We start from the raw sequence: 26,865 nt of genomic DNA on the forward strand, positions 1-26,865 counted from the left end.
TAAGGGCTTTAAAAGGCTTCTCAAATTAGCGGAGCCCTCAACCTCCTTCCAGTACTGCATTTCCTCACATACACAAAATTAACAGCCCCTAGGGAGGTGCCCTCCAATATTCAGCAGACATCTCCGTAAGACTGAGAAGGATTTAATGAGCAGTCCCAACAGATGCTGGACCCCAGTAGAATCAGGTTCCTCATAATAAAACCTACAAAATGAGCTGAATGTATTATTTTACCATGATATTATTTAAATGAAGGTGTGGGAGTGACACACTGAAAGAGTCTTCCGCTGGTCTTTTTCGCATCTTTTTCATCTCTCCGGCACCTTTGTGATAATGGCACCCTTCATCAATGAGATTATTCCATATCAAAGAAGCCATCATCCTGCCCCAGTGTGTGCCTTTCAAATTCATCAATCAAAGCAACGAGCACTGTCTCAAAAATGGCTGTGGGAAGAGGCTGAGAGACAATCATGGCCAAATCGGAAGCTGCTGCCTCTGGTTTTGCAGATAAAACGGGGCGTATGAAATCGATGCAATTTTACAATCCGCAATTCTAATAGATCTACGTACAATTACATTCCCAAACTAAAAGTACAGAAAATGTACCATTGAGGGCACTACCAAAGTGACAGTTTTTCTAACAGTGTATGAGCACTTTGGAGTTCTACAATTACTGACTTTGCAGAGCAGAATAAATTAGAATAATTAGAAAATAGGAAAAACAAAGGAAACCCAAATTATTTTCTTATTACATCCATATCCAATATTTGTATTTAGCCTCAAACGACCAGGAAGCTGAACTGATCAAGGTTACACAGACCATACGACTGGTGTGTAGTGGGTATGATGAATGAAAGATTGGGCCACAGTTGGAACAGAAATATCAAAACACACAAATTTATTTTTAACCAAAAGAGCAGCTCTTTTTCAAATGATTAAAAAAATAAATAAACAATTAAGAAAAGCAAAAATGGAGCTAAAGCCTTTCAGAGAATCCCATCATATCCTGCTACACTTTCTCCGTTTCATCACTGATCAACAAAAAGAAGCATAAATTCCATTAAATTATCTTCTAAAGATAGTATTTCTATCTTAAAATTACTGCTTCTAAATGATTGTAATGTTCCATGGAGCTGTAAAAGGGAGAATAGAGCCTCTGTGGCAGCTACACCGGGTCCTCTGCTGCTTTACTGCACTAAGCAACTTCTGAGGCACGAGGTGGAGGACTCTTGCAACATAGCTCACAGGTGGATGGTTGCCTAGCTACAGGAGGATCTAGCTCTGTATTCCCGGTATAGACATTATATAGCAGAAAGAGCAAGGATGAGTAAGAGAGAGATAGAGAGAGAGATTGAGTTACTGATGAACGAGGGCGAGTGCTTACTTAAGCCGGATTAGCTTAGCTATTAGCATTGGACATTGATTCTGGCAGGAAATACTTTACTGTCAGTTTGCTGTGGTTATAACGGCTAGTGTACCACCAAAGTTGCACTTTATGCTTGTAATAACACGGTCCAGTGTGTATTACGAGATATATATAGGTTTTATCACGTAGTCAACATTATTTTATTAGATTACACACATTCCCCCGCCTCAAAATCAACCAGAGCCCCACAGCCGTTTGCTACTTTTGTAAACGTCACTCGATGAGTGTGTGGGTGAATAAAAGAGATTTTTTTTTGTGTGTTTTTGTCTGTGAGAGAGAGACAGACAGAGAGAGTGTGTGAGTCGTGTTTAAGTGAGCGAGCAAGCGAGGGAGAGAGAGATGTGCGTGAGACTTGATTTCAGGACAGTGCTGTAAACGTGAATCACACTCAGCAGCAGGTAGGGGGTGCTCAAGAGACAAAAAAGCCAATTCTTACATTGCATTCCTTTAAAGGGCTCTTCCCCAAAAATTGAAGACTTTTTCATGGAGAAGGTCAGGAGGATCATTTTTGCATGTTAGCACGGCTACATGGAGAGTTCCTTCTTCTCAGCATAGGCTCTAATTACTCCAGCTCACGACACTTAGGGGGGCCTCTCTGTCTTTCTCTAGCACCCCACTGTCTACTTTACACAAAAGGACTCTGAAAAGATGACATAAGAATAAATGGGGTATGAAAGAGAAGGGAAAAGTCAAGAACTTGAGCTCTGACAGCTTCCAGAGCTCCATCTCCCACAGATCTCTGTCTTCTGCCTTGAAAAAAAAAAAACTCCAAGACGCGAAAGTGTGGTTTAATTGCTCCTCTTCTCCATCTCGCTTTTGCCTGGGCTTGGTTTTTGACAGCTTTAACTGGGGGAGGCGTTATATGGAGGAGATCAGATAAAAGACCCCTGCATGCTTAGATGAGATCTGCCACTGGATTCTCTAAAACTCTGTGGGAGGTCTTCATGTCTCGCCAGGGGCTGCCCGAGGCAAATCCGACGTCTTTCATGAACATTTAACCATCATTGTAGAATACATAGCCATGTCATTGGAATTGGACAAGCTGGAGTAGCTGCAAATGAATCTATGATCATCCTGCGCAATTAAGTGGTGGCTAGAGGTGTATAACTCCCCCAGCACAGGGCTGTGGAGCAGTGGAAATGTGTTCTCTGAAGTGATGGAATAACATGCAATACTGATATAAACAGTTATGACTGAAAGCCTTCAAATCACAGCAAAGTAAAGCCTTCCTAGAACAGTAGATGTTGTTACTGCTGGAAGGATCACTAACAGCCTGCATTTCATGTGTTTAATGATCAGTTGTTGGTCATACTATGTACAGGGTGGGCCATTTATATGGATACACCTTAATAAAATGAGAATGGTTGGTAATATTAACTTCGTGTTTGTGGCACATTAGTATATGGGAGGGGGGAAACTTTCCAAGATGGGTGGTGACCATGGCGGCCATTTTGAAGTCGGCCATTTTGGATCCAACTTTTGTTTGTTCAATGGGAAGAGGGTCATGTGACACATCAAACTTATTGGGAATTTCACAAGAAAAACAATGGTGTGCTTGGTTTTAACGTAACTTTATTCGTTCATGAGTTATTTGCAAGTTTCTGACCACTTTATAAAATGTGTTCAAAGTGCTGCCCATTGTGTTGGATTGTCAATGCAACCCTCTTCTCCCCCTCTTCACACACTGATAGCAACACAGCAGGAGAAATGCTAGCACAGGCTTCCAGGATCCATAGTTTCAGGTGCTGCATGGCCACCATGGTCAGCACCCATCGTGAAAAGTTTCCCCCCTCCCATATACTAATGTGCCACAAACAGGAAGTTAATATCACCAACCATTCCCATTTTATTAAGGTGTACCCATATAAATGGCCCACCCTGTATAAATCAGCACATACGGGTAGTATCTGTTATTTCACGACCTACATTCTGCACTAGACAGTGAGTAGGGAGCCATTTGATATTAAGTCACAGACTCTTCAGAATAACACGTCCTAAATGGTTCTTGTCTTCTGACCTTTACATGGATCTGGACCTTTATGTTATGTGGAGGATCATTATACCTCCACAAAAGTTTCCTCAAAGAACCATCCATTATAGGATTCTTCAGGGCAGGGCTCTATAACCTTTAAACAGTGTGGAATGATGCATAGCCCTCAACAGATTTCCCAGAGGGGTATGGGGTTATAACGCCACAACACATCCTCATCTGAATCTCCCAAAACAACAGCACTGGACTCATATTTATGCGTGCAAAGATTAGGTTAACTGCTCTTCAATCCCAGGCTCTCACTCTGAACCGAGCTGTGGCTCATTCTCATTTAAAGGAACCGCACTTTTTACACAGGGTGAAAACGGTGCTGTGTTGTTGAATCCCTGTGGTATTTTGAGTAAAACTTCATTAACGGTGATAATATTTGGAAAAAGTGTATAATATTGTCCCTTTAAGAGTGCATTAAGCACCTCAGTCATGTAAGTGAACTCACCAGATCTGCTCCACTTGGCTCATGGGCCACTCTAGACGGCACATGTGGGCGGTGACGTTGTTGGTTTTGTTGAAGGACACCAGTGTGTTGAAAACAGGGTATGGAACCATGATGACGATAGACAGTGCCCAGGTGCCGGCTATCACTTTGTAGGCATGAGAGCGGGTTTGCCATGCCCGGGACGTCAGTGGGTTACAGATGGCACTGTATCTCTCGATCGCTATGGCAACCAGACTGAAGGTGGAGATACTCACTGAGATACCTGTGGAGAGGTTGAGATGGTCAGTAGTGTAAATGAAATGTACTGAAAAGCCAAATCACTACAGGAGGCTACAACATAGGTGCGTACTAACATTTGGTAAATTACTAGGTTATAAACCTCATGATATCATTGGTCTGAACACACTTCCCCATAAAGGGGTGTTCGTTTCAGTACGTGTTTCAGTACTCAGACTTATTTCCAGCCAAAACATCCATTTCCAGGTAATAATTTTATTTTTCGGACATGTTTCTTGAGGAACAAAATGAAATATAAGACAATACACTTGTGGAAATGTGGAAAGGGACAGACAAAGAAATGTAAGCATTCTTAAAAAGATTACAAATGTATAAATAAAATGGGACAGCTAACAATCATGCAAAACCCAGGAGGCCATCAAAATGGTCTGAGAAGCCGAGTAAGGTTTTCTGAACTGTTGAACCTAATGGCCATTACAAACAAACCTTAGTTTTATTAAGAAGATTGTGAAATGAATCGGTGCTCGTGTATTCCGATGGTAAAATTGCTACATTACATTATTCACCCTCTGTTTTGATTTTTGAGGAACAAAATTAATTTATAAATCATAATTGTCTGTGTCATTGGCAAAGCAACAACCAGCCAATCAGCTTATTTTATTTGTGTCTCAGAACCCAGCACTTTCTGACAGAATTGCACAGAGCGAGAGAGCGAGAGAGAGAGAGAGAGAGACACTTGCGATAACGATTTGCGTTTGTTGTGTAAAGGCTTTACATGGAATTCACCCAACTTTGAAGACTGAACTGCAGCCTCGCTGCAAATGTCTTTCTGAATACTGGATATTAATACAGATTGTGATGTTATATTTAGTTGTTGAGCTCTGTGTAATATTAAAAACATGTTCCGTGCCCTTATCCTTGAGTGGAAATGAAACCAATGACCTCTGCACAATTTTCTATTTCCAATTTAGGAGGAAAGCAAAGATTTCAAAACTATAAAACAGCAGATATGGATTTATAAAGCGGTTCCGGAAGTTACTCTCCCATGACATCACCCCCATGACCCCAGTGTATCATTTTTTTAGTAGAATCAATTTCCATGAAAAGCTGCTTAATCTTTGATACATGACTTTTTTTGTGTTTTTGATAAGAAGCTTAGCCCTCTGCAGCTTTAATTTTCTTTCAGAAGAATAGCAGGATTTAGTAGTAGACGGCACTGGTCTCAGAGCAGCAGCTGAAAAACGTTAGCATTTATGAATATGTATATCATGCAGAGGCTTGCTTAGCTATTCATCCTGTAGAGCCATTGACTATAGGTTCACACAAAAATAAGTAAATAAATGCCTGGATAAATACATAACATTCATATGTTTGAGAACAAAGGACTTCAGGACACATTGTCTATTGTGGGTGGGGCTGTAATTTACCACAGATTTACCATTGATTATTTAATACATTTCCTTCACAAAGATCACAACACTGAGAATACAATAGAAACATGTCTGCCAATACTCTGAGAACAAACTATATTGTTCAAGAGGATTTAAAAAGGAAAGAGTGGCTAAGTCTACATCAGCTACAGTGAGATTAACCCAATGTATATTGGTCCAGTTTAACAAGGACGCAAAGCATGAATCAAGATTTCAATTATATAATTGATAAAAATAAATCATGGCGATACAAGGTGACAGTGATATGCGATTTCTTCTAGCCCATTATTAAAATTAAAGCATCCCATCACACATTAACCCCATTATTATTCATTCATTTCATCGTGGTCAGGGTCGCGGTGAGGAGAAGCACCGTGGTGAGGACATGCATTGCAGAAATGTTCTTCAAAAGCCCTAAGTGCATCTTTGTAGCTTGTTATAATTGGAGCGCACTGCTTCTTTTCTATCAACTGATTAAGGTCTGAGGAATTTAGGGCTGGAATTGCATGCCGTTTTTCAATCACTTCTGCAATGTGGGAGAAAAGGTGAAGCCATGGCTTTGGAAATGAACTCTTGAAGCTGGAGCCTGTCAGACTGCCCTTGAGCCTCGATGACACATGAATGAGTCCAAGCTTTCATGAAGAAACGCATTGGAGCTTGAAGAGCCTTAGAAGAAAAAAAAAAAAAAATAGCTCCAGAAAACTCCCAAAGCCTCAGAATTCCTCAATGGCTGGCCACAACCACGGCTGAAATTGTCTTTCAGACTTTCTCTTTGATTTCCCATTCACGAAACTTATAATCCCATCACTAAAAAAGAGGAAGGCGGGAGTTTTATTTTAATAGGGCTAGGGGTGTTTCCATTCTCCCACTGAAGTGGGGAAGAGAAAAAGTACGTTGTGATGATGCTGTTTATAGCTTGTGGAAGATTTACCTGTCAAAAGAATTTAAAGTAGATGCAAAAGATGGCTCTTAAAGGAGCAACACCAACAAAAAGTAAGAAGCCACATTTAAGAATGTATTTATTCTATTCATACTTTTGGAACTCAAATGAAGTGAAAACTCAAATTGCTTCGTAGGCTCTGAGTGAATCACTCTTCCTTGGAGAGGGGTCTTTTATAAAACAGATAGTTCCAGTCCTACAATCTGATTGGCTGAACTGCATTCGAATCTGGTTTAAAACACATGATATACACACACCTATGACAACCTCACATCATCTGAATTCCATATTAATGCACCACTGTTTAAAACTTTGGTACTGGGGTAGTTTGCAGAATATAAAAAATAGAAACTTTTTTAATATATTGGGTGGGTTAACAGTGCAGAGATTATACTAATTAAATTCCAGATTAATATAAACAGCAGTCCTAATCATTAAGTGGGTGTTTTAGTGTCTAATGTTTCGTGTTACACTGCTTAGCTACAAGAGTTTACATTAATGAAGGAATGGTTATTACAAATATTATTCATATGTGATTTAATTGAACACTGAAGTTCACTGTCACTGTTTTATTCAATTATCCAAGAACAGCATGAAATCAGGAGGCAATACAGTGCTCGGTTAAGCTAATGCTACTCAGCCAGTTTCTTGCGCTAACGGCTAAAAACACAGCCCAAGCTTAGCCCTAATATTCCTGCAGCTTCTCCTCTAGAATAAGAGTCACTTCAGAAAGAGGACAGAAATGTAAGTATTTCTAAACTAAACTTAAGTATTACTCAACTAAAAAACCCTGAATATTTGTAAACATATTTGGATCAATGGAGTGGCTATTGCCCTCATGTAGCTTAGCAACGCTGTTCATTGTTAATGGACTACACTGTGTGGCAGAAGAATAGTTTACTGTGAAAGTTTGTTTATGAATTGAACTGTGTATTTTATTGTATTTTGTGTTGATCGCCGTTTCGCATCGTGCCAAAACCAGCCCTCCCTATGATAAAATCACAGTAACCTTTCATGGCTTATTGTTTTAATAAAGTACAAGCTCTGTTACAACAGCTAGGCTTCAGAATAATGGATTTTATGAAAATGTTTTATTATGCAAAGGTGATTTATTGAAGAAAACTAATGATTGTTCCTTTAACAGGTTCTTTATAAACTATTAACCAGGCATTGTTTTTTCTGTTTATATTCATTGCCTTTAACAAAAGAACCTTTAATTGCCATATTTTTTAGAGTATATGTTATTGTCTGAAATGTTAATCTTTTTGCTTTGTAGTTCCTGAGAGAACTAATTTAGGCTCCATGCGCTGGGTCTCCCACATGAGGACGTTCAGAAAAGAAGCCCTATGACCTAGGCCAGTATAAAGGCCAGTAGATGTCAGTATAATGGCTGTTTCATAATGTGAAGAAGAATCTAAAAAGGGCAACAGAATAATGCCTGAAGCTGAAAGACCTTAAATCACATCTCTGATGGCATTCTGCCATCATTTAGCATGGCTTTGATGGCCTTTAGGTTAAGGAGGCAAAGTTTCTGCTTAAGGCTAGACATTAACAGACATGGCCTCAGAGATTAGACGCAGAAAAAAAATCAATGGCTGCGAGGTGTTGTAATGGTTGTTTTCATCGATTGCTTGTGGCCCAGAGGCCTGGCTCAGATGAATGAGGCCGAGGTGAGTGAGATAAAGCCAAATGCAGCAAGAAAACGCAGACGGAGCTGTAGGACGTGATGGAACGTTCTCTACTGTGGTGCTTCCTCTGACTCAGATCTGACACATGGCTCTGTGGGAGTGACCCAACAGAAGGCAGCCCACTGTCAAGCCAGCATGCACAGACAAAGCTTCTATTCCAGCTTAACACCACATTCTGCTCCCTTACGCTCCCTAATAAAAGAGGTGAGGTCTTCAGACAGAAGCAGGGAAAAACATGACACCATCGCAGATCTGTTTAGAATTCACAAATTTCGCCAAGATTTACAATAAGTTTAAATGAATAATCGAGGCTGTTCTCTTTCTTTCTCCTAGTGGTAAGTTTGTAACTTTGGGCAGGAGAGGGGGCAGGATGCAAGTGCTGAGGTGATTTTAATTAGGAAGTTGTCCAAAGATAACAACAAAACGAAAATAACAAACCAACTACAGATTAAATTAAAAATGAGGCAAAAGACGAAGAATTAAAACAAACCTGAAAACCTGAAATGAATGGCAAACACAAAGCAAGGAACAACATTCAGGGCTTGACCAATTTAAACCGTGCAAACTTTGAGTAAACGTGATTTACTGAGAAAGGGATAGAATAAGGGCTTACGCCATATGAAACACAACGTCACAAAAAAGATTTACTGACTACATCAAAATAACCACTTAGTGTGTAGTCTTCTAGAGATCTTGTCTTGGGAAACGGATTGTTTTAGCAGTTCTGCTGCTTATTTTTTATTGGTTTTTCCTTGGATTTGATGGGTTTAATGTTAAAAAATACATTTGAAATACAAATAAAATTCTCATTCTCCTAACAGAGTAAATCACTTTAAGCTCTATGCATTCATAATAAACATAGAGGGTCCCACTGCAGTGGAGCTGCATCTAAAACTGGTGTTAATTAAGCAATATCACAGGAAACAATGCTGTTATACTGAGTAGAGTCACATCCGTGATTTGTTTGTAGGTATTAGGCTGCAGGCAGAGTGTAAATTTTCAGTGTGAAATTGCATTTATGTGTATCATATATATTATAGTATTCCATAAGCACTGTCAAGTTTGCAGCAATAAACAAAAACACATTATTATTTCTTTATTTAGTTATTATTATTTGGTTATTATTGTCATTTGCTTGTTTAAAAATTCATAGTAAATCATATGGAGTCAAAAAAGGGTCAAAAAGATTTTGAGTTTGTAAAACAATACTCACAAATGTAACAGACTTTGTCACGGTGTTTGAGCAACTACATACACGTAAAACTAAAATCCACAGATGTATTGGAATGCACAAATTTAAAACAACAATAATAATTAAAATTCACAAATGTGTAAAAAATATTTGCATTTGTAAATCGAATGTTGTGAATGTGTGAATCAGTACCTTCTCAAACGGCTTAAAATGTGCAAGAGCAGACCTTTTTAAGGTTCCAAATGTGACCGTGGGAGTTTTTGAATGAGGTGAAAAAAATCCACACATTCGCCTTCTCTGCTGCGTGTGCGAATCTCTTTTTGCAGTTGCGGATTTAAGATCCTGTTTTGACGGCCAACTGATGGAATAATAGGAAAGCTTTAGCTGGACCAATCAGATTGTGAGGTTTGCTTAACCAATCGGAGTCATTGAATCATTGATTTGTAGATGTCAACCATAGCGCTTTTCCACCAAATGAACTCCGGTTCTTGAACCTTGGTTCTTACCAGTGAACAGTTCCCTAAGATTGGACTGTACTATTGCCAAAGCAACACAAAATTTTCCTGCACATTAACTGGCTACTTTGTAGGTTGAGGTTATTGCAGGTCGATTGCTTTGTATCATGTTCATTCATCTGTACAGGAGGTCCTCGGGTTAAGTCAGTCCCGAGTTAAGATATTTGGTGGTTAAGACACATCTCCCATTTACTGTATAAAACCTTGTTTTGACTTAAGTGGTTTTGCGCCGTAAACGTCGTAACGCAAACTTCGTGTTTGGTGTGCGCGGCGGAAGAATACATGGTTACACGGCTTGGGACCGAGGAGGATAGGTGTTAGGATAGGATAAATGCTTACAGTATGTTATTTAAGTACAGTATGTATGTATGTTCCGACTTACACCGAAAATCAGTTTACGACGGATCAACGTCATAAGTCGAGGACCCTCTGCTGCTGTAACATGTAAATGTACAGTTCAAACCCAGTAAACAATTAGTCGTTGATTCAACGTTGAAATAACGTAATGAATTCCATCTAATCAACGTTCTCTTAAGGTTGAAAATGAAAGTTGAAAAGATGTACAAACACAGACATTGAAAAGACGACTATTAGACGTATTTTGGACGTCCATTGACGTTATTAATTGGTCCTGAAATAAATTACTTGTATAAAACGCGTTTTGGACGTCCACTGACATTATCGATTGGTCACCACTTAACTAATTTTTAAGATGGATTTTGGACGTCCATTGACGTTTAAAATATGTCCTTGACGGACAGACTACTTTTAGACCTATTTTAAATGTCCAGGGACGTCCCTTGTTTACTGGGAAGTCCCAGCGATGTTTTCATTTGTGTGAGCGCTCATGGAATGTCTCTTGTAAAATCAAATCACTTGGTCGGAAAAAACTGTTGTATCATTTTTTGTTAGGTTTTGTGAGTGTTTCATGTAATAATATTTCAGTAAGTCAAAAAACAAAATCATGAGAGCACTCTCCTAAGAATCTACTCCCCCATAGGCCACTGGCTACAAGTTAGAAAGAAATCCTTTAGGATTACAGCATGCCTCGGTTACTGGCAGGAACTGTAATGTTGTGATCCCAAATTTCAGACTGAGAGCAACTTGCAGAAATCCCCAAATCACATTGGCACTGCAGACCTAAGGGGAAAGTAACAGCTGTCTCTTGTGAGATCTGCTCTTCTGAAGCAGCCCAGGCTCTCAGGCAAGAACCAAAATTGAAACAATTTATAATCGCACAAGAATTACTGCCGTTCAATGGCCCGTGTCTTCGCATTAGCCGCACATGAATTGTGTTTAGCCTACATCTACTTTTTGGGTGAGCCATTGAAATGGAAGCATTAATGACCCCCTGTGTTTATAAAGGGATTGGTTTAGTCTTCGCAAAATAAAACACCTAGACAGCGTCCTCTTCACACCCTTCACTTAAGGCAGAATGACTCTATGTTACTTTATAAAGTCCATTCAGTCATTCTCATCACCCTGTGCTGTCCCAGCAGCGACAACGTAATAAAATAATAACATATTCAAAGTGAACGTAACAGTGTTAATAAATTCATAATGTAGCCTGAGGGTCTGAGATTCTACTTGCTAAGCAACACTGACCCAAATTGGACCCTCACTGAAAGTGTTCAAGGGCAGATAAAACCACATGGTTTCTGTATCAGAGACATACTTCTAAGATCAGAAAATCTGCAGCACCTCAGGGCTCAATTTGCTGTCTTCTTCACATCAAAGCTACATTTTCTCCGACAGCAGACGATCTGACAGCTCTTTATTCATTCCTACAGGACGTCCCCAAGGTTTTCACTCCACTGTCCCACAGTGAGACTGAGAAATATATATGGTGTTTAACACTTTAAATAATGTGCACACTACTTTGGAAAGCAGACAGGCCAAAAGATAGTATAATTCTATATATATATATATATATATATATATATATATATATATATATATATATATATATATAAAGGATATGAGGTATATAACGTCATTACTATTATTACTGTTTTGCTTCACTCTTTAAAAGAAATGGCATATTTATCACAAGGGGAGTCAAGATGAATATCTGGTTTATTTTCTCCACTGAGCTGTGGTTGACCCAGAGTTCTTCTCTCTCCAAAGCTTCCTCCGCTTGAACGATCTTGCTCTGCGGTTTTCAAATGAGGGTCGCAGGGTGGTTGGCAAGTAAACTGCATCAATGGGTGTATTTTTTTTTTCTTTCAATAGCAGAACGAAGCATGAAGCATGAGCACATTGCAAAAGATATCATAGTGCTAATGTGCAGAATATAACCATGCTTGCATGGCCACATGCATCAGAAAATGGGTTTCATTTTGTGTAATGATTCCATGCCCCTCTCACGGTCAAGGGTGTGTTTGGTTTGACCAGCAAAGCTATTTTTTTTCGTGCTCCAGCGTTTGGGCAACAGCAAGAGACAAGTCCTGTCACCATTACTACTTTAGATGCTATATTTATTTCGGTAAACAACAAAATTGCATGTCGAATTCTGAGACTCTTCTGTTAACGGCTGCTCTGCTTGAGTGAGTGAATAACTGAGTGAGCTACAAGTCCGTTCCATAAGGTGTTTCACATATACGTACACTTCACACTCAGATATCACATTCACAAAAATGGTTCTTTATAACACCAAGAGTAGTCTGTTGGACTAAAAGTGACCTACTACTGCTGAGCCTACAGAAATGTAGAGTTTCTCACCCATGAAGTAAGCCACTGTCTTGCACATAACGGCTCCAAAGATAAAGTCCTCCAGCAAGTTGGGGATGAGGGTGAAGGGCATGCAGAAGACAGCCATCATGAGGTCACTGACAGCCAGTGAGAGCAGGAAGGAGTTAGTGACCGTGCGCATGCGCTTGTTGACCATCAGCACCACGATGATCAGCAGGTTGCCAAAGACACTGATGAGGAAGATGAGGGAATAGAGGAGGATCCGCAGTGAGTCCATGTCTGAGGAGAAACAGGTAGAGGTTTAGTCAGGGATTAATATTACCATATAAATCTATGACGATTTAGTTAGATTCATTCATGTTAGTCTGGTACACAGTTTGGGAACTGAGGAGACTAGTCGCTGCACTTATGATTGTGATTAAGGGCAGGAAGGCAGACATGACAAAGGTTGACAAAGGTTTGCATTGCAATCTTGTCTGTTTTTAAATTTTGGCCATCCACTATGGGTTCCAACGTTGTCTCGTTCACACAGGGATTTCTCAGGATTCTCTGAATCTTTTAATATTGAGTTCCATGGATTTGCTATTTTACATTGCAAAATGTGATTCCTGAATTGTTGCAGGTTTTACCTGTGCAGTCCTTCACAGGGTGGTGAGACCCTACTCATCTTTACTTCTGAAAAACCCTTTCCAGGCCTGCTTTTTAAACCCAGTCATGTTTTAAATGTTATTAGTTGTGCCATATTCTACCAGGTGTTATTTAGCAGTGCACAACTGTATCTATATTTATTGCATGTAGTATTATTTTCAATTAAATAGAGGGTTTGCATGAATTGCACATTATCATTTTCTGTTTTTATTTACATTTACACAGTGTCCCAACTTGAAAATAAGATTGTATCCAATAAGACCACATGCCAAATTTAATTTGTATTATATATACAGTACTGTGCAGAAGTCTTAGGCACCTAAGATAATTATATATACTTAAACTAAAGCCTTCTCAGTGAGCGTTGTGCTTGTATAAATTTATATGCCGAAACGTAAATGTAAGTTCATGTAAATGTTTAATCACATTAAACACAAACAAATAATCATATAAACAAATAAGAATATTTTTTCTATAATGTAGTAGGTGAGAGTGAGTTGAAAACTAGGTACTGGATGATAACCTCAAATAATACAGACTCCACGAGAAGAGATTTGGAAAAAGTTAAACAACACATTCACACACAGAGGATCACCCTCATATTATTATATAATAATATTATTTGGTTTTATCCTAATGTCGGCCATTATTTGTGGTTCATTTGTTTGTTTACATTACGAATGTGAATGTGAACGGAACTGTTGACCTGTTGTGTTGATTTTATGTCATGGGTCAAAAACAAACAAACAAAAAAAACTATATCAAAAGTAACTTCTGACGAGTGATGTGCCTTTAGAGAGCAGCGATGAGTCATGTTTGTTTATAAGAGCTCAAGCTGTTTCTATAGGGTGGCCAGACGTCCTCTTTTACCCGGACATGTCTTCTTTTTTAGACTTAAAATAATGTCCGGGCGGAATTTCACAAACGTCCGGGATTTTGTTTTTCTAGAGCTTACATAGAACTTCGAGAAACGTTTCGTTCACAAACTAGTCCCGCCCTCCCCTACTCCGATTGGTTCGCTTGAGTGAGAAGGGGGAGTGGTGAAGTAGCCTAAAATCTTCTGATTGGACGGTCTGACTGCAGAGCTACCGTTATTGGTCGATAACCTTCTCTGTAAACATTTAATTAGTCAGTTTGCATGTCAGTAGTCGTACACCCCCCACCCCCGGAGACGTGTCCTCTTTTTCACCATCTCAGATCTGGTCACCCTAGTTTCTACCAATAGTTTGCAGAAGCTAAGAAGCCATTAAGCAAAAATGCTAGCATGGCAGTCAGATGTTGAATCAGATAAACAACTTTTCACTCTCTTAAATTACATTTAAAGTACACTCTGACCATCCACCAGAGAGATGTTGAGCTTGGTCTGAGATCACATTACCGTTTCAAGAGGAATTCTCAATTGAAAATCATTTTAGTGTGTGATTAGCATTAATCCGTGTCTAGAAACTCTGTTGTCTGCTAATCAAAGAGTGCCTGGAGACAGTTTCCCTCCTGACTGCTGACCTGTGATTACCCAAATTGATATAATACTATAATAATCATTTGATATGGTATATTATTCCCTTCTAAAGGCTCATCTCACTGCTTCCTTTATTCAACTTGCTGATATAGTGGCCCAGTCTTTGGGAGGCTTAAATATTTCTTGTCTGATCAGTAATACTTATCCAACCACACAGATATTGGCAAACCAACAGCCCGTTAGATTACAGACGAGCAATGACTACAGTAATCATTCTCAGTGAATGTCTCCATGAATCAGCAATCTGGAGCATCAGCTCTCCTCCCATTCAACTCTGCACCTCCTAAGCTTCTGTCTGACCTTGATTTCCAGGCAATTGCACCACCAAACTGCTGTAACTTCTATCCTCTGAGGGAATTTAGGGGACTTTCAAGTGCACATCCATCTGCTGGCGAAGCACAGACAGGTATGGCTTAAAATCAATAGTGTGCCTTTGCTGAAAAAACCTGATGTGTTTCGCTAAACCAATCATGTTCCACTTTATTAATTCCCACTTGTAAGCGCTGTGTAGACATTCTTGTCATTCAGTCTTAAAACTATAAGCTCCTAAATTGTGTTTAGCATGTTTGCACAGTCTGTGGAAGTACTTCTAATTAGTTTAAATAAGTCATGATATGGGAATTGTGGGCCATTGCTGATACTTACCCAGTCCGTTTTTGTGGGCTGTCGATGTCTGAAGAGTCGTTCTGATTTTGTGCTGCGTTTTACATAGAGTGGGAATACTTAAAAGTGTCCCGCCTCCTTCTCTGAGTCTCTCCAATCACAACGCTGGACTGAGGTTTATATGAGAGTGCACATGTGGAATTTAAAGGAACACTGGGTCAGATTTGGGTTTTTATGATTCTGGGTCGGTACTGCACTGAAATCAATGAGGATGGGGAAGGAGGTGGGGTAGTTTCCTACTCTCTTCTAAAATATACATAACGCAGTTTCTGCTGTGTCGAGCCCACAGTAGCGATGGCAGCCACTCTGTTTTCCTTATTAGAGGTCAGTGGAGCATCACAATGATTTTGAAGCTGTAATTTTAAGGTTAAAAATATACAGAGGGTTCCTTTAATCTAGGGTGACCAGATCTGAGATGCAGAAAAAGAGGACATAGCTGATTGAGATGAGGGTGGGTACATGAGCTTTGCCTGACGTAAACAAGGACTACTGACGTGCAGACTGACCAATTCAATATTTACAGACAAGGTTATCGACCAATAACGGTAGCTCTACAGTCAGACCGTCCAATCAGAAGATTTTAGGCTACTTCACCACTCCCCCTTCTCACTCAACCAATCGGAGTAGGGGAGGGCGGGACTAGTTTGTGAACGAAACGCTTCTCGAAGTTCTATGTAAGCTCTAGAAAAACAAAATCCCGGACGTTTGTGAAATTCCGGCCGGACATTTTTTTAAGTCTACAAAAGAGGACATGTCCGGGTAAAAGAGGACGTCTGGTCACCCTATTTAATCGCCAGAAGCCACAGGGCACTTTCAGAGGTCTTCAGGAGCTTATTACCTCTCAGTAGGTCCGCATGTGGAAAACAAATAAAGCGTTAGGCGGGTGCTCACAGTCGCAATGCTGTGTGTGTCATATTCTCTAAACACTCTCAGTCGATGCTGAGCTTATAACTGACCCGTCAGCCAAGGCCTCTCTCCTTCTCACCCCAGGGGATGTTTGTTGCTGAGGACATGGTCTGAATGCACTTTCTCTGATTTAAGCAGAGGGCCAAAGAAAGAGACACTGAAAGCTCGTTACTGTGCAGTCAGTGTGAGTTCCGTCAGTGCAGCTTCTTCCGGCCACAGAGATAAAGCTCTCAGCAGAGCTGTCTAACAGTTCCCCGCTCCTCTTTCACAATCAATACGACCATCAGATCAAATCAAAGCCCATCTACCTAATATCAGCTGCTACGGGAGAAGCCTCAGAGGAAAGAGGAAAGGCTCGGGCTGGTGGGTTTCTTTTTGTGAAGTTCTTTAAGCACCCCACATTCATTTGCATCTCTAATTATCCAATTACTTACCGACTGAAGAAGAATGGCTGCTTATCTGTGTTTTCTTGCTTTTCTCAACAGGATTAAAGTCCTGCTCCAGTGACTGTTTAAACCCCTAAACCTCTTCCTTTAACAATCTCACAGTCAGTCCACCTTCGAACGTGTGTTTTAGGCTGTGGGAGGAAACCACACCTGGGAAACAACCCACACAGACACAGAGAGAACACGCCAAACTCCTCACAGACTGTGGTTATTCCAGTGCGTTTACAGCTGTGTGTGACTGTGTGAGTGTGTGATGCCCTAGGGCCTTGTCCAGAGTGTGCTCCTGTCTTGTGTTGACAGGTATCTCCACTTATCCCTCCACTGCAGCTCAAGCTTATAAGGAAAGCCATTCAGTGCGAGTTAACAGGTTTATGAGGTAAGAAATCCTGGCTGTCTGAAACTGCTCGTTTGAACACTGCAATTTCAAAACAGAAATGCTCAGCCATATTACGCATGATACGTCTTCTAGTGGGTACACAGCACCACAAGGACCTTTAAACAAAGTCAAATGCCTGATTTTACCTAGAGTTTTTTAAAGTAAAGATTGGCTGTAGTCATTAACTGCTTTCAAATGGCTAAAGAAACACTACTGTATTTCAGTCAAAATGATAATTAAAGGAACAATATGTATTATCTTTACCTTAACATTACAGCTTCAAAATCACTGTGATGCTTCACTGACCTGTGATAGAGAGAATAGAGCCTCTGTCATTGCCATTCCAGGTTCAGCACTGCAGAAACTGCACTATGGATAAGGGTAGGAAACAACAACCCCATCCTTCATCCCTTCCCCTTGATTTTAGGACAAAGCCATAAAAATGGATGGCACTCTGCAACTGGCCCAGGAGCAAAAACACTCAATTTTACCTAGCGTTCCTTTAAGTTCAAGCAATTCTGTTTAATTGCTGTTTAAAATAAATTCTGTTTAAAATACTTCCAGTTATATTTCTGACCCGCTCTCCGGTCTTTTAATATTAGATTTCCCAGAGTTTGTACAGTGTGTATGTCCTGTCAGGCACGGCCGCTGGGAGAGATGATGAAGCAGGTGTAAGTGCAGAAATTCTCACTTATTAGACACAAAAACTGGAACCAATAAACACAGGATAAGAGCAATACACCAACAGAAGGGACATGACACGATGAAATATAAATACATACTGAGAACTACAACCACACAAACAGTACCAGGTGAAGAAGAGACCACATAGATACAACATGAGGAATCGAGACACAAGGGAAAGAACCTATACAAAAAAAAAAAAAAGACCAAAATGTAGAACGGAGAGAACTACTAACCAAAGCCCTGATGATCACAGCAAAGTAGTAAAGACACGTAATCTATGACTGAAGACTGAAACAACTGCTAACCAGAGTATAGAGAGAGACCTGCAGCAACAGACAGAAAAGTACCACCCAACGTCTAGAAATAAATCCCTATGCACTCAGAAACAAGTCAACAGGTAAACAAGGAACTAGAGAGAGATCTGAGACTGGAAAGAATCAATAACTCTAGAGACTACCATCTGACAAGAGTCGAAGATCTAATAAGGGACTATTAGGAGAGAAAGAGGTCGGAGCAGAAACACAGAACACCTAGAAACTGCAGAGACAGCCGCAAAGACACGAGGAATCATTTAAACACAGATATAAAATCATAGGAGGGCAGCAACAAAACCTGCCACCTCCCTTTGTGGACGTACACATGAATTTAGACACATATCCAGTGTTGAGTATCAGCCTTAACTCTGCCACTAACTAAAGGCATTGTCTACCATTTTGGGGAAACGCTGTTCTCTTTGGTTTGTTTACATTCAATTCTCATTCATTCATTATCTGTAACCGCTTATCCAATTCAGGGTCGCAGTGGGTCCAGAGCCTACCTGGAATCATTGGGCGCAAGGCGGGAATACACCCTGGAGGGGGCGCCAGTCCTTCACAGGACAACAATTACACATTCACTCACACACTCACACGGACACTTTTGAGTCCTCAATCCACCTACCAACGTGTGTTTTTGGACTGTGGGAGGAAACTGGAACACCCGGAGGAAACCCACACAGACACAGGGAGAACACACCACACTCCTCACAGACAGTCACCCGGAGGAAACCCACGCAGACACAGGGAGAACACACCACACTCCTCACAGACAGTCACCCGGAGGAAACCCACGCAGACACAGAGAGAACACACCACACTCCTCACAGACAGTCACCCGGAGGAAACCCACGCAGACACAGAGAGAACACACCACACTCCTCACAGACAGTCACCCGGAGGAAACCCACGCAGACACAGAGAGAACATAGCAATCACCTTGCGCCCAGCGATTCCAGGTAGGCCCCGGACCCTAACCCGAGCTGGAAAAGCAGTTACAGACAATGAATGAAAGCTTAGTACTATATATATATATATATATATATATATATATATATATATATATATATATATATATATATATATATATATATATATATATGTATATACCCCTCCGCACACACACAAACACAGATATTTTATTCCTCACATTCATGGACTCGCTGACAGTCAACTCTCCTCAGGAATTTCATCTAAATCAAAAAGCACTAACCTGCACCTGAACTGATGAAGTAAATGAAAGGTGTTCCTTTGACTTCTGCACAGCTGTGTACTTTCAGAACTCCCGTTTCTAACCTTTGTATAGTCCAAGGTTTTTAGTAGGTTCACCTCAATTAATGTCAGTCAATGGTGCTTTTCTCTGTGATTCAGCATGTCACACGCCTAATTAAGCCGGCTAACAGGGCTTGCTGTAATTTCAGACCAATTAAATGCTTTCACACCGATTTATTTGGGAGCTATGCCAGACGTAAGCGTGCTAATTCCTACCTCTGCTCGTACTTTTCCCATTACAATGTAATTTCAGTGTCACAACAGTCACTCATTCAACCTTCAAGATAAAGCGGCAACCATAGGCCAAAAGATAAGAAACAGAGAACCTGCAGAGTATTAAAAAGGAAGGTGCCACGAAGGGAGAAATGGCATGGTTGTAATATTCAAATTCAGCGAGAGGTTCCATGGGGATAAACAGTCATTATTATTATTAATTCTGTGCGCTAATCTGAATATGAGCATCCAAACATAGTCAAATATAGGTCCACTTATAATGGGTGGACTCAGATTCCTGAAGGTGAACCCCACTGTGGAGCAATCAAATATCTGCCTGAGCTCACTGTGCCCAATGCCCGGTGTTGGCCAGTGAAGTATAAATCCTCACAGCATCAGGCGAAGTAGTGGACCTGTGTTTTCTGGCATGGAGCACCATTCAATTCCTTTGAGACGAGTGGGAGTGGTGTTTGTGGTCCAGAACTTAACATCCAGTACAAATAACTGACTTTGACCATGTTTTCATGGCGTTCCTAGATGAATTAGAAGCTGTTACTGCAGCAAATGTGTGCTAAAGTTAAAGGACCAGTAGGTAAGATTGTATTTATTTATTTATTCATTTGCTCACCCGAGTGTTTAGCTAAATGGTTACAGCACTGGACAGAAATCAATGGGGAGGGGGTGGCTTCCTACCCTCCCCTAGTCTCGCATCAACAGACTTTCTATGTGTACTTAACGTGGCCAAGAACCACCTACCATTGCAGGAAACAAATTTGACGGCAAAAGGACCAATCACAAATCTGCTATTTTGGCATGAGGTGTAGAAGTCTAACCAATAAGAGCCAGGACAAAAGAACAAAAGTGTGTATATGTGGATGTACAGCAAGCCAATCAGAATGCAACTGACAGTGTGGCCATATTAGTGCACTGAAATGATCAGTATCTCTGTCAACTTGTGGGCGGAGCATCTGTAGCTGAGACTAACCCTCCTTCAAGTTACATAGTGCAGTATCTACAGTGCTGAGACCAGAGTAGCAACAACAGGAGCTCTGATCTCCCTATTACATGTCAGTGAAGCATCACAGTGATTTTGAAGCTGTAAGTTTAAGGAAAAGGAATTACATATTGTTGCTTTAATGTTGTATATTTACAAAGAAATGATGGATGAACACATTTCTACTGGCATTAATTTAGTATCAAATGGCATTCAATTTTTGATACATTTTAATGCTGAAGATATTTGGCTGTTTCCATAAAATACTGATTTATTACGCCCAGCTGTAATTATGAACATATGTTCTTTTCCCTGTTGGTTATACAGCTTCTGCTCTTCTAATCTCTGTTTTGTTTCCACTCAAATTGGTTCCACACCTGTGAATGCCTGCTACTGGGACCTGGGACTATTTCTCCACCATTATCAGCAGGATCTGGGTGGACATGAAGTGGAGCATAGAGACTGTGCTTGCTACAGAAAGCTAAAAGCAAGAGGCTAAATTGACATAAAAAATATACAAAAACATCCCAGCATCACTGTCTCTCTTCATCTCTTTCTTCCTTTTCCACCAAGGGTATGATTTTAGTTTTAATCGGAACTATCCTCATGCCCTTGTCCCAATATTCCTGTCACACCCGACATAACTGCCCTAACTGCTTCATAAACAGAGCAGGCTGAGCAGTGCAGATAAGGTGAACTGTTTCCAATGAATTCAAAACAGAATGTTATGATATAGTGGTTTCCTTCTTCCAGCAAAATTAAAGAAACACTAGGCAGTATTTGTGCCTTAAAATTACAGCTGTTGAAACACTGTGATTCTTCACTGACCTGTAATGAGAAAATATAGCGTCTGTTGTTGCTACTTCTGGCTCAGCGCTGCAGACACTGCACTATGTAACTTTTAAAAGAGGATAGGAAAACACAATTCTGTCCCTCCTTAATTCCAGGACAATGCTGCAAAAAGGAATTACACTTTGCAACTGTAGGGGGAGCCCAGGAGCACGCCCCCAAATCTTACAGAGTGTTCCTTTAATCATATTCTGGGCTTCCATATTTATGGAATACCTAGACTCTTGGGCTCTTGAGTATTTGATGCTATTCATCTCCAAGAACATAAAACTACTGCATGGAACTCCATCACTCCAGAGAATGCAGTTCCGCTACTCCACAGCCCAGTGCTTTATACCCGTAGCTGACATGTGGCACTGGGCACGGTGACCACAGGCTATAGCTCAGCTTTTCGGTGGAGATTTACACGATGTAAATACACAACTGGACATCCGCTGGTCATCAGTGGAAGTAGCTGGAGTCTCTCATTAAATCTCTACAAACCTGTGTTCATAGAATGTTCATCATTGTTTTGTAAGAAATATTCATTATCCAGTTCAGGGTCGCGGTGGGTCCAGAGCCTACCTGGAATCATTGGGCGCAAGGCAGGAATACACCCTGGAGGGGGTGCCAGTCCTTCACAGGGCAACACACACACTCATACATTCACTCACACACTCACTCACACCTATGGACACTTTTGAGTCGCCAATCCACCTACCAACGTGTGTTTTTGGACTGTGGGAGGAAACCGGAGCACCCGGAGGAAACCCATGCAGACACAGAGAGAACACACCACACTCCTCACAGACAGTCACCCGGAGGAAACCCACGCAGAAACAGGGAGAACACACCACACTCCTCACAGACAGTCACCCGGAGGAAACCCATGGAGACACAGGGAGAACACACCACACTCCTCACGGACAGTCACCCGGAGGAAACCCACGCAGACACAGGGAGAACACACCACACTCCTCACAGACAGTCACCCGGAGGAAACCCACGCAGACACAGGGAGAACGCACCACACTCCTCACGGACAGTCACCCGGAGGAAACCCACGCAGACACAGGGAGAACACACCACACTCCTCACAGAAAGTCACCCGGAGGAAACCCACGCAGACACAGGGAGAACACACCACACTCCTCACAGACAGTCACCCGGAGCAAGTCGCAGCTATGTGACTGCGACACTACCTGCTGCGCCACCGTGCCGCCCAAGAAATATTCATGGAATATGAATTCAGGACACTCATGTTAGCTGGCTTATTTTTAGGAAACAAAAATGCAAAGGGACTGTGTCAGTAAAAGTAAATCATTAAGCGATAGCACAATACTGCAGTTAAAAATACAGCTGTGGGCCACAACTGGTTCCACAAAGATCCTTTCAATGGATGGATCTTCAGAAATGTACTCATTTAAACAGCCACTCCAGGGAAAGTTGGGGTTTTGTGATGGTGCTTATTGCTAGGAGACGAATCCTGAGCAAAAAGAAGTGGCTAATGTCATATCTGAGCATTTCTGCTTTGAAACTGTAGTGTTCCAAAGACCGGCAAATTCAGTCAGCCACGGTTTCTTACGTCACAAACCTAAGAAACCAATCCTGATGACTGATGGGGTAGGGCTTTGAGCGGCTGGGGGTAAATGTGTATAATAGACATATTTATAGACCCGTTTATACACAATGAAGGCAGCATTGTAGATTTCGAATCCGAAATACTTTTACTGCATTAAAGCATACTGTGTTCTTGGAAATCACTTATAAATGTATAATTCTGATCAGAGACGTCTTTTAGGGCTTTAGTCGACAAACAGAGAGGGATTTAAAAGTATAAAAACCTTCATATAACAAAAGCACATCTGTCTAAGCCAATAACCATAGGACACCACACTCAGAATTATACTCCTCTGCTCACATATATGATTGGCATTTAACATGAAAACACCCTGGACACACACACACACACCTTCACACTTAAACACTACAGTCCTTCTGTTGCATTATCTTCATTCCAAACTAAGCTTTTAGGAACTATTTGATAACTGCTATGTGTTTGAATCAATAATGACTGAAAAGGCTTTGGCAAATTGCTCCATGGACCCTGGAGGGTGTGCTAAGATTGAATACAGGATCGACAAATAGGAATACAAGGATGCGGAGAGGGATTTAGGACCAACAGCTGTTGGTTTCGCACACTGCATTCATTGCAGTGCAGTGAAACATTATGAAGTAGGAACAGAAAACGTTAAAAAGGAAATGATCTATGGGAATACTGGGGGAATTTATAGAAAAAAGAATTACAGTGAAAGAAATCAGACAACCACTTTAGTATGTTACAGCACAAAGAGTATGAAATTACAGAAGTGAAAGATTATCTTAGTTTAGTATAGTACACTGGAGTACCCTACCACATTCATTATACAATAAGATTGTACAGTAGAACAACAGAATATATTCATTTTACAGTAGTGTAGTAACCAAAAGGGTTGAAACCCCTGTCATTGTAGTGTGGGAGGTTTCATGGCTAAACTGGATCTTCATTAACTGCACATTGCACCAGTAAGTCCATGTGCATCCAATGGTTCAAACATTGTGTCCTGAAGGCGGTGCCGTGTATCAGGACGACAACGCACCAATACACACAGCAAGACCGGTGAAAGATTGGTTTGATGAACATGAGAGTGAAGTTGAACATCTCCCATGGCCTGCACAGTCACCAGATCTAAATATTATTGAGCCACTTTGGGGTGTTTTGGAGGAGCGAGTCAGGAAACGTTTTCCTCCACCAGCATCACGTAGAGACCTGGCCACTATCCTGCAAGAAGAATGACTTAAAATCCCTCTGACCACTGTGCAGGACTTGTATATGTCATTCCCAAGACGAACTGACGCTGTATCGGCCGCAAAAGGAGGCCCTACACCATACTGATACATTAGTGTGGTCTAAAACCAGGTGTTTCAGTGTTTTATTGTCCAACCCCTGTATATGGTCTGTATCACAGACTATAACTCAACTGACTATAGTATGGAATGTTTATGGCACTGTAGACTATAAAATGTTCCCTACAGTTTATACACAGTGTTATTGTAGTCTAATGGAGGTTAGATCGCATGTTATAGCACTGTCACAGCACTAAAACAACCGTATCTTTTTATTGATGTAATATCCATAAGGTATTAGATAAATATAAGTTTTTCAGCATTTTGACAATGAAAATGAAACACTAATTGTGTGTGAAATGGTCAGCTTTTAGTCTTAAGCAGATTAAACCCTAAATAACATAAACCTAAATTAGTTTCAAAGAGTGCTTTTGGAAAGGGTCTGCTTTCCATTACATTTCAGACCCTTTTACATATTAATGCTGTGGAATGGCTGGTCTGCCTCTGCCCATGAGCCTGGTGCAGTGTCAGAGAATTCAGCATATTCATGAGGAACTGCTCATCATTTCAGTCTCTCCTCTCTCAGAAGGAGCCGGGCACTTGAGACGATGGAACTCACCTCTCGGGCGTGTGTGCTGGAGTTTGGGGCTCAGTGAGGACGCATTGCCACAGGTGCAGTTGGATTCCGTCGAGCCTGAGGCTGCTGAAGAGTTTTCTGCAGTAGGTTTCCCACACTCCTCCACCACGGAGAGACTTTCATTCAGCCTCAGCAGCTCCATCTCCAGCTCTGTGTACATCCACCTTCATTCAGTCCACGGTGGGAACTAGTCTGCATTAACCCACAACTAGGAGTGAGTTAGGGTTCCTCATGGCTCTCCTAGTGAAAAACCACTCAAACGGGGAAATATCGCCACAGTGCGTTTAAGGGTCTGTTCAGAGCAGTGTCTCCTTACAAATGGCGAAGTGTCCAGTTGTGAAATGGTGGTAGGTTCTTCCCATTAACTCCGTGCTTGTTGTGAGGCTGTGTGCTGTGTTTCCGAAATGAACGGAGGATTCTCCTCTCAAAATCTCAACGGTTTTTCGACAAGCCCCGCCTCCTGGGCTCTGATTGGCTGGTCGACTCACTTTTCACTCTGGGATTGGCTATTGTTGGCCTACATATAGTATATAAAGTGAATTCATTTTTTTATATCTATATAAATATGCACTGTTTATGACTATATCTTTATTTTGTCTTTCCTTATTTCTATAAACCACAACTATTATTAGATTTTGTAAGAGTTACACCATAATTCCTTTACTTAAAACCCGTGTCCCTATTGTGTATGTTAGTATTTTGTTCATCTATAACACAAATACACGGTGTTAATGTGTATTACACAACTAGGGCCCACTTATAAATCTTGGCCAAAATTTTGGAAAACATATTTTGTAGCAAGTGAACCAATCTTTAGATGACACACTTAACTGTGACATATTTCTAAATATTTTAATGCGTTGTTGTTGTTATGTTTATTTCAGTAATGTCAGTACAGTGCTTTTTTTTTGTTTGTTGAATTTACACTGGAAAATGAAAACATCACATTTGGCCTGTACCCAGATTTCTGGGTATTTTCATTATTTAGTGTTTTTCAAATCATTTAAATTGAGTAAATAATAGCAGTGTGTGCTAAAGTGTGTACAAGTGTGTTCTCTGTAGAGGATGTGCTCACTTGTGTTTCACTGAAAGAATCTGCAATATTTGTAATATAAATTTGACATAATAATTATAATGCATAATTTATTAATATATCATTCATACCAAATATTATTTTTAAATGTTTCCCAAAAGAAAAAATGATAGATAGATAGATAGATAGATAGATAGATAGATAGATAGATAGATAGATAGATAAAATGTCAAAACTTTTAAATGTATAAACTAATTTAAATAAGTTGGGAAAAACATTCTCAGTATAATTTGTCTCTTTTGTAACTGACTGCAATAGAATTGATGCTAGCAATTAACACTGGCCCTATTATGTACATTTATTTTATTTTATTAGACTAGCATCACACACTACAGTTATTTGTGTGGCTCGTGTGTTAACAGCGCAGTGGGCGGAGCTTGTGTAAATACGGGTGGGAATAAAAGTAGCAATTGTTTTATGTGCGAAGGGATTGCAGGGGATTACAGGCGCTCTGTACTATGTCCTACGAAGGCTTTATGAAGACCTCTGTCTCCCCCCTGTGGGCAACATCAAACAAAGAAGCCACTTCTTTTTCGTTTTGTAACATGAACACTGTGAATGCTTGTTAAAGAAGTGAGTTAGCTGGGTTCAAGATGGGCACAGACATCTAGGTCGGTTGTATTCTGGTGAGACGAAGTGGGGCTGCAGGTGTCAGATAAATGTGGGCAGCTCAGTAACTCTCTACACATGGTGCCCACAGTGGGTTGTTGTCGTTTAGAGAGATTTTGGTTTTATGTGGACCACCCCATCCCAGTCCCATCACTTCCATTCCCCTGGAGG

General features: G+C 40.7%; 1 protein-coding gene across 1 annotated transcript in view; it reads right to left on the reverse strand.

Annotated features, from left to right (window-relative positions):
* The window catches only part of cckbra (cholecystokinin B receptor a), a 49,545-nt gene extending 24,157 nt beyond the window's left edge, over positions 1 to 25,388 (reverse strand). Inside the window, exons 1-3 of the mRNA XM_066661464.1 lie at positions 24,975 to 25,388; positions 12,634 to 12,882; positions 3,911 to 4,172 (exon numbers count right to left, since the gene is read on the reverse strand). Coding sequence (XP_066517561.1) covers positions 3,911 to 4,172; positions 12,634 to 12,882; positions 24,975 to 25,152 — 689 coding nt within the window. The 5' untranslated portion in view covers positions 25,153 to 25,388. The remainder of the gene's footprint in view (positions 1 to 3,910; positions 4,173 to 12,633; positions 12,883 to 24,974) is intronic.
* Positions 25,389 to 26,865: the final 1,477 nt, after the last annotated feature.

This window comes from Hoplias malabaricus, chromosome 2 (genome assembly GCF_029633855.1).
Source record: "Hoplias malabaricus isolate fHopMal1 chromosome 2, fHopMal1.hap1, whole genome shotgun sequence".
NCBI lineage: Eukaryota > Metazoa > Chordata > Actinopteri > Characiformes > Erythrinidae > Hoplias > Hoplias malabaricus.